The sequence below is a fragment of the Pseudonaja textilis genome, chromosome 5, assembly GCF_049901715.1.
Source record: "Pseudonaja textilis isolate UNSWEBS1 chromosome 5, rPseTex1.2, whole genome shotgun sequence".
Taxonomy (NCBI): domain Eukaryota; kingdom Metazoa; phylum Chordata; class Lepidosauria; order Squamata; family Elapidae; genus Pseudonaja; species Pseudonaja textilis.
In genome coordinates this window covers 48,724,989-48,745,084 of record NC_141994.1, presented here as the reverse complement: position 1 = coordinate 48,745,084, position 20,096 = coordinate 48,724,989, and the positions used below count along the sequence as shown (strand labels likewise).

At 37.1% G+C, this 20,096-nt stretch overlaps 1 protein-coding gene across 1 annotated transcript in view; it reads left to right on the top strand.

Moving 5' to 3' along the window:
* Positions 1 to 20,096, top strand: part of SH3BP1 (SH3 domain binding protein 1) — a 31,463-nt gene continuing 11,367 nt past the window's right edge. The window contains exons 1-9 of the mRNA XM_026703358.2: positions 1 to 529; positions 6,680 to 6,722; positions 7,804 to 7,908; positions 12,783 to 12,859; positions 14,676 to 14,787; positions 16,442 to 16,518; positions 18,865 to 19,000; positions 19,760 to 19,828; positions 19,994 to 20,084. Of these exons, the coding sequence (XP_026559143.2) occupies positions 468 to 529; positions 6,680 to 6,722; positions 7,804 to 7,908; positions 12,783 to 12,859; positions 14,676 to 14,787; positions 16,442 to 16,518; positions 18,865 to 19,000; positions 19,760 to 19,828; positions 19,994 to 20,084 (772 nt within the window). The 5' untranslated portion in view covers positions 1 to 467. The remainder of the gene's footprint in view (positions 530 to 6,679; positions 6,723 to 7,803; positions 7,909 to 12,782; positions 12,860 to 14,675; positions 14,788 to 16,441; positions 16,519 to 18,864; positions 19,001 to 19,759; positions 19,829 to 19,993; positions 20,085 to 20,096) is intronic.

Genomic DNA, 20,096 nt, shown 5'->3' with positions numbered 1-20,096 from the left:
CTTTACGTCTTGGCTGAAGTTATTTGTGTGGTTTTTTTTTTAAGGGGTGGTGACAGGAACTCGGAGAAACAGCCACCAATTTTACCTGACAAGCACAAGGAAAGGTGGTGTTAGAGGCTAGAAGGAGCAAGAGAATTAGGAAGCTGGAAAGTTTGCAAAAAAAAAAAAAAAAAAGTAAAGTAGCACCCAGAAAAAGATGAGTAAAGCTCATTAGTGGAAGGGGAAACCATGAGAAGGAAGTAGAATTGGGAGGAGAGGCATAAAGACACAAAGGGAGGATAGGTGGAGAAGAAAAAGGAGGTCAAACTAGAAGATGACAAGGAAGTGACAAGAAGAAGCCTGCAGTGAAGGCGGGGAGAGAGAGAGCAACGCATGGCAGCAAGTGCAGCTGTCTTGTCTTGAGGAGATACTAAAGCCTCTGGCTTCTTTTCTTGCCTTCGTGGTGCTATTTCAGCTTGGCCCACAGAATGATGAAGAAGCAGTTTAACTGGATGCGGCAACAGCTCAGTTACCCCAGTAGCAGTGGACGGTAAGGACTAGTTGTTTGGCTACATTGCTAGACTTTCTATGCAATTTGGGGTGCTAGTACTTTGTGTTTAAAAGTTCATCTGGATTTAGATTTTGTACCTCTAGCTGAAGGGTAGCTAAAATTCTTGCAGGGTAGCTCTCGATGGAGGTACACCCCCTCACAAAAAAAATCTAGTACAGGGCATGTATTCACAACCCTACCTTTTCTGTGGAATTATTTAATTACAGTTTATTAATGGCTTACAGGATCACCTTCCTATGCCACCCCAATGCTCACTCAGCAGACTTCTAAAAAACTTCCATGGTGATTAGCAATGTGCTGAATTTTCTCACAACAGATAGCCCTCATTTCCTGCAACTCTGTTAAGACTTCAACACCCAGGTTTTGCAACCAAAAGGGGGAAGAGTTCTGATTCCCAATTGGTTAACAAGAACAAAGTGATCTCTCCATTCTTATCATAGCTTGTTGCTGAGCCTGATGCTGTTGATCTCACTGCTGAAATTAAGAAAGCCAGTATGCTGTGGTGGTTAAGGTTCTGGAGTAGGAGTGTGGACACTCAGATTCTCATTCTCCCTTGGCTGCAGAAACCAGTTTGATAACCTTGAGCTAAGCAATCCCCCTCAAGCTTGATCAGCATCAGACTCTGCAACAAGCTAGATTCTAAATAATTCCTTCTTACTGCATCATGCATTGATAGATTCACCTGTAAGAACCAGGTGATGCAGGGCAAACCAAGCAGAGCCTTAGCAGGAGAAGTGCTAAGAACAGCAACTCTTGAAATGAAAATAGTGGGGCTAATCATAAATTGATTTGAGGGTAGAAAATGCGGAATCCATCTATTATTCCTATCAGAGAAGGAGAGGGGCTTTTGAGGGGCTTATATAGTACCCTTTGTGTATATACCGTAGTTCAACTGATGGTCTGTGGTATTAGTGAAACAAAAACTGGATTCTGCAGAACTGAAAGCTGCCTTTCCCTGTTGTAAGTAAAACTGGAATCTTTTTGTGTGTGTGAACAATCACATGCTTTGAAACCTCATCTAAAGAAGCATAGACACTTTTGCTCTTTCCTAAAATAAAAGCAGAGGTTTTCAGATAGCAGATTCTGTACAATATTTGTAGGCGATGAGATTGCTATAATCTCATCATATATATATCCTGAGCATATCAGTTTCATGTTTAGTCACTTTCTTGAGCAGTTAAAATAGCAGCTATCAATCAAAGGCTTATACTGTTGATCTTATGTATCCCTGAAATAACTGGAGATTGGTAAACTTCTAAAGATGCAAGCGATAAGTTATAACTGGCAAGGTAGGAAGAATTATGGCATTTACAAGAATGCCAGAAAATCATAGGATCTCCATTCCTGACGAATAAAAAGAAAAAGGCCGAAGGTCATGTTTCTATTAGCTCATGTTTACCAACCTACTGTTACTAACCCTGCATCCCAACCACATCACATTTAATCAATGTGGTGAATTTAGTCCAACAGGTTAGAAACTTTTTCTTGCCAAATATGAGTAAGAAGATGAGCGGCATCTTTGCTCCAAGAGAAGGCAATGTTTGCTTTGCAGGACAGATAATTTTATTGTTTGTTTTATTTTATTTGTTTGTATGTTAAATTTATTTGCCACCTATCTAACTGTGGGGCTATTCCTGTTGTTATTGTTAGAATAACTCTGAAATATTATTGTCCTTCAGAAGATTTAAATCAAAATTCAATTATCTCTGAGGAAGATGGGCAGTTAAAAAATAGGAAATATAAATAAAATAAATTTGATTCTTGATTCTTCTTGTATTTCCTGGCTGCTTTTTAACAATTCAGCACATCTATAGATGGGTAGGATTTTACTTTTGGTCTCCCAATGGCAAACACATTTCACTAGCACAACAATAAACAGCTTAGTGCCTTTCAAATATTTTGATTAAAATTCACGTAATCTCTGGCTCTTGGTCATGCTGAATTGGGATTTTGAAACTCTACTCCAAGACATAAGGACACCTGGTTGTCTATTCCTGTCCTAAAACAGTCAAAAGGGAGATTCCATAGAGGTTGGATGAGGAGGTCTCTTCTTAACTTTGTTCCTGTCATTTTTTAGGCTGGAAGTACAGAGAAATTTGACTGCTTATCATATATTTTAAAATGTGGGCATGACATCAGTAGAGTTAGGGCAAGGTTCTCCTCTCAGGAGTCCTGAAGCTGCTTTTCCTGTCTTCCCTGTCTAATTGTTGTGAAGTTACTCATCCTATTCCAAGATGGGGGTGAAAAGGATCTTTGCAGACTTGCTCACCTAGGCTAATTGCACAAAGGGACACTTAAGTATTGCTGTTGTTGCATAAAACAAGGGGCCGTGTTAATAACATGTTTTTAGGTTTAACTATTCTTTGTTTGCAACTTTCATTAAAATACCATTCGGATCAGTCACAACACAATAAAAAAAAATGCAGGGAGAAGAATTCATCATCTCCCCAGGATGGTTGTGACCATTATTTCAACAATGCAGCAGCAATTAAGGTCCCAAACCATTAACATTAATACTTGTGTTTTTAGCAGAGCATTTATTTGAAATGGGATTCCCCCACCCCCCCAAGATAATGTTACATTAATGTTATAACAGTAATTTTCAGTTCATCAGCAATTGGTGAACGGATCCATAACTATTGGAGTCATCTTAGCTGTAAGCTTATGCATTGCCATCTTTTCCTGACTCTCTTTTTTCAGAGAGTAGGAGCTAAAAGTTGAAATGTAAGAATCCACTTCTTGAGTTGGCAAAGCACTATTACAATATAAAAACTGCTGTCCACCCAGCCCAATCCTAGACTGAAGTGCAGGTTATCCTCAACTTAACCAGCATTCATTTAGTTATTTTTCAAAGTTACAGCACTGAAAAAAGTGCAGTTCTCCCACTTATCACTGTTGCAGCATCTCCACCATCATGTGATCAAATCTTGGGGGTGCTTGGCAACCAGCATGTATTCACAATGGTTGCTGCATCGCAGGATCCTGGGATTGTCATTTGCAACCTTACTCGGGTGCTTCTGACGTTAAGCAAAGACAATGGAGGAAGCCAGATTTGCTTAACAGCCATACGATTCACTTAATAACTGCAGTCATTCCTCTAACAACCATGGTGCTGTTGGAAGAAAAATTTAGTTCCAGTTCCAAGCTGGGAATAAAATGGAGGCTGATTGGAAAGAAAGTTGGTTTATTGATTGGCAGAACCAGCAGCAGTATGTGGTTCTGGGACAGCTGACAAAATGGAGTTGAGAGTGGGTGGCTTTTTATATCTTCTTTGGGATTTGTATTTGAGCTTCCTGTTCCTGTGCAAGAACATGTTCCTTTAATATTCTAATGCCTGTTGTCAGTTTGTTCCATCCAACCGGGTTATCGGTGATAGACTTGTTGACAGGTCTTGTGCCATCTTTACCAGGATAGTAACCCACAATTAAACAGTAAACAGCTGTCTGTATACAGTACTGTGCATTCACACCAACTCTCAGTTATCTGAGCCTGGTATGGCCTGGGCACATAACCAGTGTTGAGGTAATTCCCTGTTAGGAGAATGAGTGCACACAGGGAGACGTAGTGAGAGTGGCGAGGAATAACACACAACCAGCACACAGATACACTGTATAGTAAAATGTAGGTTTTTACTTCCAGTTAATGGTTAAGCAAAGTCCAACACAGTCCAAGTCATACACAGTTATAGCAGTCAGTTTTCAGTCCAGGGATAATCCAATAACAAAGTCCAGTATCAAAAACAGTTCAGTAAAAGACTCACATCAAATCTAAGAATAACGATGATCAGCAACAGTCAATAGGGAAATGCAGGAACGGCAACACTCTCAGCAACAACAAAACAGAACAACCCAGGTTTCTGGCTCCATCTTATGGCCGTTTGAGGAACCACACCCAATTACAATTTTAGCATTCCCTTAAAGAGACAGTATTAAAATGTCTTATATATTTTCCAACCCAACTGTTAGGTGACTTACATTCCTAACAGGGAGGTGCAAAGTTTTGAAATAAGTACAATTTTTTAAAAAAAAAAAAACTTGAATTGCAATAGTGGATACAGATTTTGAAAGAGTCACACTGTCCTCTGGAAAGCATGGCACTTTCAAACATGGTGCCACCACCAGCCTACTCCTCGGCATTTTCTGCTGGGAGATGGAAGAAAAACAAAATGTAGACGAATGCCCAAGGGAAAAGATGTTCCCATACCAGTCTAAAGCAACAAATAGATGTGGAGCTAGTCCCATCAACTCTCTATGTTTATCTTAGTAGGCAATGGAAAAAGCAATTGACAAACTGCATCAGATTATATATTTCTTTAAACTGCTACAGATTGTTTTTAAAGGGGAAACATGGTTTAGGTAAGGATAAAAGAAAGCTATATTATACCTTTTCTAAAGCACCTGTAGGCCAGACAAGGAATAATGGATGGTAACTGAACAAGGAGAGATTTAACCTGGAAATAAGGAGAAACTTTCTGACAGTGAGAACAATCAACCAATGGAACAGCTTGTCCTTGGAAGTTGTGGGAACGCCATCACTTGACACTTTCAAGAAGAGATTGGACTGCCATTTGCCAGAAATGGTGTTGGGTCTCCCGCTTGGGTGGTGGGGTTGGACTAGATGACCTACAAGGTCCCTTCCAACTGATTATCTGTTATCTGTTAGGTACAAGATGAAGGCAACATCTTGGAGACCCAGCAAAAAGACGATACTACCAGTGTTTCTCAATACTGACAACTTTAAGAGATGTGGACTTTAATTCTCAGAATTCGCAAGCCAATTCTGGGAATTGAATTCCTGGTATCTTAGTTGCTGAGATTGGCTTCTATCTTCTTTGATTTCCTGATTTGTATTCATTTGTATTCATTTCAGTTTGCTGTGAAATTCAAACTAAGCATGTCAAGGTAATTAAAATCCCATATATTTCCTCTAGATCAGAGCTTGGAATGTGTTTCTAACCAAATACAGACATCAAAAACAAAAGGAGATGGAGGATATTGTCAGACATAGGGCTAAGAATAAGGCAACAGCAACATTTCAGACGTGTGAGAAAGTGTCCTCTATGTTTTTCTGGAAGATGCCCTAGTGGTTATTTGTCCAAGAACTGAAGTGGGGGAGAGTTTGACCAAAGCATCTATTGTAATCTTTTGAGTAGGAAGTGTTCCAGGTTTTTTTGCCAGTCCATTTTGCCCCAACCTCAGGAAAGAACATTTTTTGAGTTCAGAAAACTCAATATGGATGTTCTGGTAATATTTTGAGCTTTGGGTATCTTGCATGGCTCAGATGGGCCTCATCTAATGGTGACAGTTGACTGATTCTGTGTGGACTCAAAAGCTAAGCAGCTGGGATAGAAGCTGAAATAGGAGATCACCAGAAATGTTATGGCAGAAGGCTAGTCTGGAAGAGCAGTTGTCTGGGAGTAGGTAAGAATGGCAAGCCATCTCTGCAATCAAGAAAATTCCAAAGCAATTACATCCATATAGACAACTGGAGCCAAGTTTGACTTAAGGGCATCTTTACTATTTTGTTTATCAGTGGCAAGAATGTGTTGCAGAATCTGGGAAGCATTCCAATTTTCCACAAAATAGCATTGTGCTGTTGAAATATCAGTTTTCAGGCTCCATTTCCAGAGTCCTGGAAACAATTATTTTCAAAAGGAACCAAGGGCGAGGCTTTTGCTGATTCCTCATGTTGCCATTTATAGGCCTTCGGCCTACATTCAACTTCAGGTTGAATTGTGAAAATTAAACCACAGCTAACATTTGAACATTTTAAGCCTGCATTTGCTTGACATGTTGCAACTGCCCAAGAACCCTTCCACTGTGTACCAACGTGTCTAAATAACTGTGGGGACAACTGTCCCCATCTCTGTCCATGCTTTATGTTTCTTTTTTCTGAATGCTAACCGGGTATATTGTTAGTGACAACTATGAGCCTGGAAAATCCTGATTCTATTCTTCTTTCCCAGGGATAAATCAATCTGTCCTACAAACAACCCTACCATTGTCCTAAAAGTATAATGCTGATGTAACATGTAAGGTGGTGGCTTATAGACATTATTGAAATAATATAAAGTTAATGCACAAGTGTGTTGGTGACCTCTTTCTTCCATTGCTGCTCCTCCTTCTCCAGAGCCCAAGAGACAGCGGATTACTTGACTGAAGACTTGCTCCAGGTGAGGCACCGGGTTTCATTAGTGGGCATGTGCTTACCTGTAGCCCTGTGCTGGCAGAGAAGGCGTGACCAAATTGAGCAGTTTGTTTTCGCTCTGTCTCTGAGTCACAAGGCAATCTTGGACTGGAATCGTCCTCTTCCGATCTACTAGTAAGGTCTACTAGTAAGCTGTGTCATGCAAGCTGAGTACAATGAGACTCCACTGGGTGGGGTGGGAGGTGGGGACAACTCCCCATAAGATGCAGAGCATTCGAAACAACACAGACTAGCAAAACTGTAGAACATACAAAGCTGCAGATGTACTGTGAACTGGGTCTCTCTCTGTCCTTAAATTAATGGAGTTTTTAAAGGCAACGAAGAGGCTTTCAAATGGATGAGTCTTAGTGCCATCACTCATAAGATATCTTAGAGTCATTGGACCTTTCTTTATTTAACTGGGTTTTTTTTTCCCCCTGGCATAAAAAGCATAGGGAAAAAAAGACCATAATATTTGAATTCAGTGTAAAATTCTGACAATGAGAAGGGTAGCTACATAAATAAAAATTATGATGATGTGCCACAGATAAATGCAATGTACGTATTTTAGCCACAATCTCCAAAAGGAGAAGATGATCAGACTATCCTGGGTATGCTTTCAAAAGTGGCTGCATTTTTTTTAACTCAAGTTGTGTCATTTTAATAACACTACAATGCATTTTCGGCACTGCAAGAGTCCATGAATAAATATTTATATTTTATCAAATTTGTATGTTACCCAACTCCTAACAACTGAGTGTCTCAGTATAACATGAGATTACAACAATAAGCAGTTAAAAATGATTTAAACAAACAAAATTGTGAGTGACAGACTGGCCAAGATGAAGCAAAGGATGTTCACAGAAGCTATTTGCATATATATATATATATATATATATATATATATATATATATATATATATATATATATATATATATATATATATATATATATATATATATATATGCTCATATACTTACAGTATGTTTGGGGAACCACAGTGGATGCATAGAAAATGAATTTCTCCTCATTTCTTCTCAGCTAACTGTTGCACTTTCTGTTTTAGGTTGAACAGAGAATTGAACCAGTCAAACGGGCAGCACATAATGTGCACAAGAGGCTTGTGGCTTGCCTCCAGGGGCAATATGGAGCGGAACTGGACAAACGGGTGGTAAATCTCATTTTTCCCCTTTTTTGTGGTTCTTTCTTAGTTCACAATGTATTTATAATATGGGAAGCACATTTTTGGTGCTTCATGATAGTTCTCAAGTATAAAACATCTTTCTTTCCCCACCTCACCTTTTTTAGAAGCTGATACTATTCTACACTGAGAAAAAAAGTGCAATGGATTACACAGTAATTTATGCCTATAATTTTTTTCCTCTTCATGGCTCCAGCTTTGGGTGCTGATCTAAATTGTACTATAGAGTTTTATCTCTATAGTTTGCTACTGTACAGCTCCTCTGCAGATCTCCAGGAGATTAAAGAAACATGGGAATTAAAATGGTCTAATATATAAAGCCTTAGTAAGACCACACCTACAATACTGCATCCAGTTTTGGTCACCACACTATAAAAAGGATGCTGACACTCTAGAAAGTGTACAGAGAAGATCAACAAAGATTATTAGGGTACTGGAGGCTAAATAATATGAAAACAGTTAGAGGAACTGGGCATGGATAGTCTAGTGAAGAGAAGGGCCAGGGGAAACATGACAGCAGTGTTTCAATATTTGAGGGGCTATCACAAAGAGGAGGGGGGGGGTCAAGCTATTTTCCAAAGCACCTGAAAGCCAGACAAGGAATAATGGATGGAAACTGATCAAGGAAAGATGCAACCTAGAAATAATGGTTTTTTTTCTGGAAGTGAGAACAATGCACCAGTGGAACAGCTTGCCTTCAGAAGTTGTGGGAGCTTCATCATTGGAAGCTTTCTAGAAGAGACTGGACTGCCATCTGTCAGAAATAGTGTAGGGTCTCCTGCTTGGGCAGGGGGTTAGAACTAGATGACCTATAAGGTCCCTTCCCATTCTGTTATTCTGTTAATATTAATCCACAGTTCTATCTGTAGCATTTATCCTAGGCTATGGTAGATTTAAGTTCTGTTGCCCTTCCAGATAAACTCCTAAGATAGTCCTCTAGTATTTAATATCTTCTGAATACATTGGATTTCTCACCTCACAATCAGGAGGCTGGGAGTTCGATACCAGGTAGAGGCTAATATTGGAAATAGACTCTCCTCCTCGAGCAGGGGGTTGGACTAGATGATCTCCAAGGTCCTTTATAAGTCTGTTATTCTATGATTCTATGAATCTTCAGCAAATATTGCCATTAGGCATGCTGGCTAAAATTATGGAAGCCATATTCTCATTTATCTATTGGTATGAAAAGTCCATTCTAAGATATCAAAAGAAGAAGTAGGGAAGGTATCCTGGAGGTTAACATGCCCTGTTTATGATAATCAGTATTCAAAGGAATATGACATTGAACAGAATTGTTGGATTTTTGCCCATGGAGAAATACAGCTAGGTGATGCAACCTCTCTATACAAATTTTATAATGTTTTGGAATGAAATACAGGCAAAATCCAAATATCCTATTTGTTATTTTTCTTCGGCAGTTCATTTTTGCTTCTGTATATAAATAGGTATGAAAGGGAGGAAGGGAGCCAATTACTCTTTTCAGACTAATATACTACACAGAACTTTTCTAATACTTAAAAAAAATAGGAGAGAATGATAACAGACTACCTGCATTCCTTCCTTCAAGGAATGGTAAAATAAAAAATATTAAAAAGCAAGAGAATTTATTAATCAAGCTTTATAACTCTTTCATTAGTTGTCTATTTTAGAACAGTAATACTTTTGTACTTCATATCCTTTAGAATTATTATTTTTTATCTTCTTTCTTCTAGCTAGAAGGAACCAGGGATGAAGTAATCTTTTTCAGTTTGTTCTTATATTACATGTCTAGCTTCTGAGTGAATACAGTAAATCCAGAATACTAATCACTAAATTCAACTAGCCAAGCTGTGGACATTTTTTAGCAGTATTTCCCTCCTCGTGGGTGCAGCCAGGAAGAATAGAGACACATTTGCTATCTAGCCAGATAGTCTTCAGAATAAGGTATAAATTGGCCCCATTAGTACCAATAATGGTTTGCCTTAAAACCCATGGTATATTTATTTTATTTATTTATTTATTCAATCATTTATTTGTTTGTTTGTTTGTTTGTTGTTTGACAAGCAAGTGTTAGATAACAGGTATAAGTATAAACATGGTTATGAATACATAAATGGATATGAATAAAAAAGAAACAATAGGACAGGGACGGTAGGCATGTTGGTGCGCTTATGCACGCCCCCTACAGACCTCTTAGGAAAGGGGTGAGGTCAATAGTAGACAGTCTAAAGTTAAAGTTTTTGGGGTTTGGGGAAGAAACCACAGAATCAGGTAGACTAGTATTCCAGACATTGACCACTCTGTTGCTGAAGTCGTATTTCCTGCAATCAAGTTTGGTGCAGTTTACCTTGAATTTGTATCTATTGTGTGCTCTTGTATTGTTGTGGTTGAAGCTGAAGTATTCATTGACAGGTAGGACATTGCAGTAGATAATTTTATGTACTATACTTAGATCAGACCAAAAGCAGCATAGTTCTAGGTTTTCTAGGTCTAAAATTTCAAATCTGCTGGCATAAAGTATTCTTCTACGAGTAGAGGAGTGCAGAACTCTTCTCGTGAAATATTTCTGGACTTTCTTGACTGTATTAATATCCGATATGTAATGCGGGTTCCAGATTGATGAGCTGTATTCATGTATTGGCCTAGCAAATGTTTTGTATGCTCTAGTTAGTGGTGTGATATTTCCAGAGAAAAAGCTACGCAGGATTAGGTTAACAACTCTTAATACCTTTTTGGCTATGTAGTTACAGTGGGCTCTAGCACGTAGATCATTAGAGATGAGTACTCCAAGGTCCTTGACATAGTTGAGATCATCAACAAAGTCTTGACTATTTACCCGTCTGTGTCTGTGGCGTATTATGTAACCACCAATAATATGTTAAGATGCTAATATTAAACTTTAAATCAGTTATGCCACCATGTATTTTTATTTTTAAAATCATTTTAATCATTTTTACAAATATGTATGGGAGTAGAGAAAACCAATATAATTATCATTTAAAGAACAGGCTTGTTATATTCATATAGTTAATGAACTACCATACGTACCTCCATCATACTTACCTACATACTTATCATACTGTTCCCTTTTGGGGTGAATTATGCATAGTTCAGAAAAGGAGTAATAAAAAGCCAAAGAAATTAAAGAATGGGTTCAGAAAAAGAAACATAGCTAAATCTGGTTTACAGTTCATTGCACCTCTCTCTATCTTTCTGTCCTTGCAGATTATCCTTGTTTCTTTATTGAGTTGGTGCATATTTCTATACTGAGTTGGTCTTGCTTTGTGTGAAAAAGATTCATTCCTCACAACAAACCACATTGTACCTACCCTTCTCTACTACCATTTAATTCATAAAATTTCTCCACTTGAATTCTCATCTTTAAATAACAATTGTACCAATATACAAAAATTCATCTCTTTGCTCTTGTTTTTCACCATTTATTTATAATGTACAATCTTTCACTCGGGTTTCACTGTTGAATATATCTACCCTGGTCTTTGAATATTAATCTCCAAAAATCCATATTCATCTATATACAATCTATTCTCAGTCTTCTCTAAGCTTGATTGATTGCTTGGAGACATTTTGTTACTAGAAGTCAGTGCTAAAAGATTGTGAAGTTAGTAGCTTGCCCTGTTAGTGTTTATGGGGGTGCTGTTTTCTCCTGGTACTTCCTCGATTAGGATATTATTTACTATTCGGTTGTTTGGTGTTAATTTCTGCTTATCTGGGTGTTTACTGATAAGAAGAATTCTTTTTTAAATTTCCATCTTAGCTTTTTTCTAGTCTCTTTTAAATGATGTGAAAATTATATGTGCCTATGGGTGGCTTATTTGTCTGAGTGCCAAGTATCCAGGAATGTGTTTTTGGATTTATCTTGGTCTGGGATAAACAAGCAGTAAACAACAGTTTACCTTCTAGTACTGTAGATGTTATATCTAGTCTGGTAATGAAATATCTGCAAGGAAACAACCAAGCTCAGAGAGCACTAAGGACTGCTCAGTCCAACTCTGGGCTATAAATATTCTCTTCTATTAATAATTGATCTGCAAACAATAGATCTGCATACAAATATGATATGTATATTCATATTTCCAACCAATGTCTAATATCATTCCAATGTTCCTTATATATTCGCCATCAATATATTTCATCACCAAAGAGTATCTTTTTCTAAGCAGGTACTCAACAGGCACCATACTGATTCATTCTTGGGTCTTCAATGGCCCAATCACTTTTTTCCCCAGACTTTTCTATACTATTCAAGTCACTTGGCTGAATATTTTTCTCCATTCAGATAAAATTCATGTAGAATGTTACATAATTTTTTTTACCAAAACTTATCACTGGGTCTTCCTTTTTTACCATTTACCAGAGTATAATATGAAACTATCACAAGCCCCTGGACTTTTATTTTCTGTGCAATTACCATGGCATAAATGATGCTAATTCATACTCTCTGGCCTGTATCTTGGTCTTTTCATTCATAAGGTAGGATCCTTAATTCAGACATTGCCTGGAAACCAAAATACTGATACCCACATTTCGCTAACTAGGAAATATACCCAGTATACGCATACATACTGCCCATAGGATTCAATGAATTATCATTGCCAAAAAAATATAATATCACATTAAGATAAGATGTTGATGGTGAGAAACAGCTATTATTATTATTACCTGTTAAGTCAATAGTAATATATATAAATATAAATTATGGAGTCCATAATGGAGTTATATCCCTACAAGAACCCGTAATGTAGGCAAACGTTAGATATTTAATAACTGTAATTACCAACTGTTACTGGTATAGGTATTTTTCTTCTCTGTTCATGGTCTTATTTTCTCATTTTTTTCCATAGAAAAAGTTACCTTTGATGGCATTATCAGTCGCTATGGCTGAAAGTTTTAAGGAATTAGACATGGATTCCAGTCTTGGGTAAGAATTGTTACATTTTATGAGTGAAAGACACAGTGTTCTTCATAACTGAGGAACATATTAGTCTAGCTTGTTATCTCTGATAGCATCTCTGTTATCTCTGATACTATAAAGTTCATCCCCTCTATGGATCACAAAATCATATTTTCTTTTACAATTTGGAAATGTCCTTTGCATTAATATCCTGACTGAACTGGTTTTGTTTGTTTTCTGAAAACATAAAAATATTATTTTTCAAGAGCAGTATTCTTTCTAGCATCTGTGTAATTAATATTAATCTTAAAATCTACTCGTACAGAAATATCTGGCAACTTGAGTCTCCTCTGTTTGCCTTATCTGTTTCCCTCCACCACATGTTTTTACTGTTGGCCATGTATTTTAAGAACCATGCCAACTATGAAATCTGCTTTAAGCTATGGTATATTTTGTACTTCTGGGATAACTTTCTGTCCAGCAATATGGTGGTACAGAAGAAAGCAACAGAAACACAGAGTGGATCCAGTTTTCACTAGTGAAATCCAAGCTGCAGTTTTGTGATGGGTGGGTATTGGATTTGGGGGGTTGGGGTTGACTTCATTTCAGTTTTTGACTCCTAGTGATTACCTGGATAAGTCCCTGAAGTTTTCTTGACAAGATTTCAGAAGTGGGTGCCATTGCCTGCTTCCTAGGGATAAGAGTATATGATTAGCCAAAGGTCAACTAGTTTGCTTCATGCCTAAGTGGGATTAGAATCCTTTGTCTCCTGGTTTCTAATCTTCTGTCTTAATCAGTACACCAAATTGGTTCTTACATTTCTATTAGCAGAAGCCAATTCTGGGTGTTGAGTGGGAGGAAGGCCATTTCCCTTTCTCCTTGCACAGGTTTGCCCCATGCCTTCAAATCTGTTTCAGAGAAATTCATATTCTTCCAGAGCAATTGTAAGAACACACAGGAGTGACATGAAGAAGAGAAAGTCTCATCACACAAGTGCAAATCTGCTAGTGCAGCCTTAAATTCTACTGCTCATCACTTAATAGGCACAATTTTCCCTGCTAGCATTCCCTTGGCTTCCTCTATACAGTGTCACAAAAGAGCAAAGGGTAGACTTTTTTTCAGTAACAGACACACCAAGTCACAAAAAAACAAAGCATTTTTTACAGGCGATCCCACAAGTAATATATGGATGTTGCATTATCAACTGAAGCTGAGCCACAATGACCTGAAACTGCAGGAAAATCTTTGGGGTTTATCAATGTCAAGTACATATATCTGCTCCTCAAGGAGTATTTTATTTAGAAAATGAATATTGGGAATGATATTTACTGATTGCATAAACTGTCTTGTATCTCCAATCATTCAAGCAATTCCAAGTATTGGAGAGTATTTCTCTGGAAATTGTGCTCAAGTTTCCACCCTTTATCTTTTTCAGTTGGAATGAGGCATGATTTTTACCCCCTTTAAACTAGATTTTTCAACTGCTTATTTTACTTTTAGTGGCTCTATATATCCTCTGGGTAAAAAGATGCAATACATATCAGAGAAATTAAAGCATAATTAATAATAATTGCAGAGGTTAAAATTGTGGCAGACAAATTGAAAAAAAAATAGTTTTCCCAATTTGATGCTCTCAGTTCCCATTGCACATGGATTGCAATGCCATATATTTAGAAAATGCTGGCTGTGGGAAGAAGCAGCTGTTGAAGGAGTCAAACAGGTCTCTGGAAGCAAAAGAAGAATATTATGTATTATATGTTAGTCCCCAGAGGTGTTATGGTAGATTGATATTCTTCACCTTCCAAGTGGGATTTTGAACTCTTTCTTTCTTCTTTCCTTCTAGGAAAGCTCTAGAAATGAGTTGCTGCATTCAAAGCACGCTGGCCAGGATCCTTGCAGAGTTTGAAATTACTCTTGAACAAGATGTCCTACAACCTCTGAATAAACTGAGTGAGGTATCTTTAATCTTGAATCAAATCTTTACTACAGTCAGAAACCAGCATAATCTTTCATCTCTTTTCTCTTCACTCCTATTTCCATGTTTACTTAACCTCAGCATTTTCACAATTTGTCCAGCCACAGTGCAATTCATGCAGTAAACTATGGTTAAACAATTGATGATGAAATGCTTCAGGTACCCAGCCACATAGTCCTTCCTCACTAATGGGCAAAAGCTGCTGTAATTTAGGAGCTATGGGAACTTTGGTTGTAATGTTCATTTACAAGGAAGAACAAAATCAAAAGGTTGTTTAAATTTTGTAAGGCTGTTCACAGCTATAGTTAAGGATTAATATACACTGGAAATAACTATCTTGTCATGCTTGACTTTCTAACTTAAGCAAAATCAGGAAACAGGCATTTCCTGACAAGGTGCTAGAAGAAAGACCACTAACTGCTTCTGCTGTTCAAATGTAAGAAAAGTATAGTAGATAAGAAGCCACTCAAGGCCTCAGGAGAGCCAAACCCATTCTCAGTCATTGGAAGCTCATTGAATGCCTTTATACCAATCACTGTTTCTCAACTCAACAATCCTCATGGAATGATTGTTGTAAGAAAAATTGGAGAAAAGACTACTATGTATACTCCTTTGATCTTCTGGAGGAAAGATAGGATATAAATCTAGCAAATAAATAACAAATCTGGCTATGGTGAAAATTCTCATACAAAATCCTGGCAAGGGCCATCACAATATTAAGGTCAGAAAAAGAATAAAATCTTGGAAACATAAGAAATAGGCTATTTTATGCCGATTACAAACCAACAGGATCTTAAATTAATGCCATTTCCTCATTAGTCACTGAAAGAATTTTCTAGTGCCATCCATCCATCATTGATATAAAGCTTATTATTATGGTTGGTCCCACAATCAGCCAGATGTTTAAACTGGAGTTGGCATTTTTCTATATGGACTTACTGAGTCCTTCCCAAAAACCCAAGATAGGCAGGAGTTGTTTAATAATTAAATATCATTGCAGCATGTTGTTCCAAGTAAAGCTGCCTTTTGCAATTAACTCATGGTGATTTTTGTCAATGCCAATGGTGTAAGAGTGGGGCTCCAGATGTTTTGGAATTGCACCCAAGATGCCTATTACTATTGGTATTATCTTTGCTTTTTTTTGCTACTTTTATTTGTAGGTCTTTAAATTTTGTGATTTTCTCCAGTTCTTTGTCTTTTGCTGTCTTTAGGTACTGCCTCATCCACTATCACTATAGAATTTTTTGTCTTTCTTATCAACAGTTGTTCAATCTGAGGCATTATATGGCAGGTGCTTGTCTGTTTGAATTTTAAAATACCAGAACACTTTAGCTTCTTCATTTTTTAGTTGTCTATTTTGTGATCTCACCAGTTCTTGCTTTCAGGCAAATGATATTTCTTGAAGATATTCCAAAGTATCTTTGTTACCACTGTTGTTTATATAAGAATATAACAGTCAAATATTTAGACTGTATTTGGAATTTTTATTATTAGTATTAGTATTATTACCATATATTACTGTATCTAAAGTCTATTTAAACATTTATTAGTTAAAACTATTGGTGGGAATGGTGCTTATGGGAGCTGATGATAGTGGGAACTGACCCCAAATCCTTCATCCCAACCTCTTCTAGGAGGAGCTGCCTGTCATCCTGAAACACAAAAAGAATCTTCAGAAACTTATTCTGGATTGGAACACCATCAAAAGCCGGTACTGAGGGGATATAATAAAATAGAAAAATGAGGAAGGCTCAATGAAAACTTTGAATGGGAGTGATGGGGGGAAAGTCTCTTAAAATGTAGCTCATGTTCTGCCAGGGGCTGGTTATGTTTTTGATAACATTACCTTGGCAACAAGATCTCTACCATTCAAAGCCTGAAAGTACCAACTAACTTAACATTCTGAATTACAGTTTCCTTGGATTTGAGGTTTAGGGTTTGTATGAGCTAGCCACAATGGCTTATGATATAGTGCAATCACTGAAAGAAGTTAGGTTTGAGCACTTCAAAACTACTTCAAATCTTTAGCATATTATTTTTCCAATCTGTTACCAGATGTACTGTACTATTCTTCCTATTACTCACAGTCAGCATAGCCAGTGGCATATTATAGTCCTGCAATTGGGACCACTAACTCCATCACTAAATGGCATGGTCATAAAATGAAATATCATGTGAGGACACTGACTTTTAACAGTTGGCAGCTGCAGTTGTTATGTGAATCATCCTCAATCATTAAGCATGATATCACATGCTAACCAGTCATTAAGTAAGGATTACCTGTATTTGAGAGATGCCAGGTCGGGGAAAGCTGCACAAATGGATAATCCCCTACATGCCTGTTCAACTGCATTTCAATTTGGGAGTCCCACTTTCTGTATGTCTTGTATTATTATTTGTTTTGTGTGCTGACTTACATAAATGATTTAACGTTTCTAAAAAAATGCATAGGTTAAGGAGAGGTGATTGCTCAGTGGTGGAACTCCTACTTTGTGTGTAGTACATCTCAGCACAAATACTTGCCATTTCTGAATTAGACAAGAAAAACAGCTGCAAGAGTTTGATAACTGCCATCAATTCATGTCAGTAATAGGAAACTAAATTCTCAAGGTTGTTAGAAGTGGCTTTCATGTTTTTTCATGTCTTTTTGGTTAGTAACTGTTTGCTGTCATATTCACATCAGTAAAGTGTTTCACTACTATGCTTGCTAACTGAAAAAATGAACTACATTTTCTTGCATATAAGGGCCTACATGGTTACAGTCTCCGTAAGTCCATAATGTACTTTAGATATCATAAGCCCAGACTTTAAGGTTTAGATTTGTGTTCTGCCTCTTTCAAGGAAAAAGTAATGTTATACGTGGTATTTCCAGAAGTCCACTGTCAGTGCAAAGCAATGCCCATAAAGAGTCACGTTTATACACACAAACATTACAGGGGGTGTAGTCCTGTTCCTCTTTCAGGTTTCTCGATTACCAAAGACCTTCCACTCAACATTTTCATCTGTGTGTTCAAGTGGATACATGTACTGTATTTTGGGACATAAGAATTGTATGGACATACATCTGGCTATTGTAATATGAGTGGTATAAATATAATGTCACTCTCCTGTTTAATTATTATCAGTTCTAACACTGCATTGGGATAAACTAAGGAATAATTAAGATAGAATGTATTACTGAACATTAGAAATAATACTGATTAGTTGCAACTTTCCATCTGTAGATAATTCACATTCCATTTACTTAAAAGTAAGTGACTGTCCATCAATGCCCATAGTGCTCTTATGCTATCCATGTTATACCAAAGGCTAAAAGGGAAAGTTGTTGCCAATTTAATTGGCTTGACCTGGAGTAATATTATATTCATATGTTATGAAGGAATCTCTTAAGTGTCCCAATCTTGACTCATTTTTATCCTGCCTTATTTCTAAAGAATCAGACAGATTTCTTCCCCTCTCCCCTTTTATTCTCACAACAGTGTGAAATAATTTAGAGTAAAATAAAACAAGCCACAGCCATTCAGTAAACTTTGACAAAAAAAAAATTGGATTAGGATTTGTATCCAAGTGGTACAAGAATGTGATAGTGATGTTACTAGAAGAGATAGGACTAACATTCTTGTCTTTTTTATGTCTTGGGGGAATCAATTTACCTCTTTTAACATCTAAAATTTGTACCATCTGAATTTGGTAATTTACCCTTAAATTTAGATTGCATGAAATTACCAAGTTGTGCAGAATAAATAAACTGGATGGTATTGGTTGTCTGTGCAATACGCTTTCTCAGTGAGACAAGATTTGAACTCAAGCCTCCCCTAGTTCTAGTCTGGCACTCAAAATTTGCACTACACAAACTGCTGTTAAAACAGTTGGGGCTTCCCACTCCACAGGAAATACAACATCACATGGTTTTTTCATACAAAGTGTCAGTCTTAGGCTTCACAATAACACCTCAAAACCTTCTTATTAAGACATTTTTTTTATATCAAACATACCCTGTTTCCTAATTTTGAAATACCATTGAACCTACCTGTTTCTTTTTTTAAAAAAAAATCAGTCTAAACCAAGCTGCCAAGAATTCCAGTAATAGTGTCAGTGCTAGCACAACTTCAGGAGCCTCATCAGCTGCCGTAAAGTTGGAGAATCTGAAGGAGGAAGAAGAGGAGATGAAGAGGAGGTTGGAGCAGAGTAAGGTACTTCTACATAGAGACAGCTTGATCAAGAATGTATTGATTTATCTTAGTCTACTCTTCAATTCTGGTATCGATAAACATGTTTATGTAAGAAATTCATCAAGTACAGGACAGCTGAGAAATAGTTAAAAAATAAAGTGGAAAGAACAGAGTGTTGAAGTAGTTTCTTTTTTGTCACAGAGTTCATCAGATTGGCTGTTTTTAGTTTGTTTACTGATGGAACCAGTCCCTACTATCAATTTTATTGTGTATTGTGTAGCTTCCATAAGTGAGCTCAAAATGCCAGACTAGTTTCTAATGATTGTCACTCCAAAACCTACTATTTGATTGCTAAAATAAGACTATTGCAAAACTCCTGCATCTCATTATTCTAGCTTGGAAAGTCACCATGGATTTGTAATGGCTACCAATGGAAGGCATAAGAATTTTTTGGCTTCCATTAGTTGCGTACATGTATCCTCAGAGCCATGCAGTTACATTCAAGAAGTGCACTAGAGGTATACTCCCTAACTCTATTAGGAGTTTGTTGATGCTGTAATGCAGTTTCCCAACCTTGGCAATTTTAAGATGCATGGACTTCAACTCCCAGAATTCTCCAGCCAGCATGGGAAATTCTGGGAGATGAAGTCTACATATCTTTGTGACCTAGATTGGGAAACCCTACTGTAACGAATGAATATTAAGAAATAATAGTGATGAATTTTATGTTAAATTTTTCATGAGTGTATCAAGGAATAATAGTTCCCAATACTGTTCCAGGATGAATATATGGCTGATTTATATCATTTTTCAACCAAGGAGGACAGCTATGCTAAGTACTTTATCAAAGTAAGATTTAATTTCATTTTCTTAACTACTCTATTTATATTTTATTCATATTATATTTTAAAAATCACATGTTCTAACTTCTGAAAATTTCATCTCTCCATGGACAAGATGTGAGAAAAATACTAATTAGAATTACAATTCTGTTTACTTGTTTCTCTGTCACAGTTGTTGGAAATCCAGGCAGAATATCATCAGAAGTCTCTGGAATCTCTAAATTCCAGCTTGGCAGAGCTAATGAGTTGTCACAACCAAACAGGTACAATTTGAG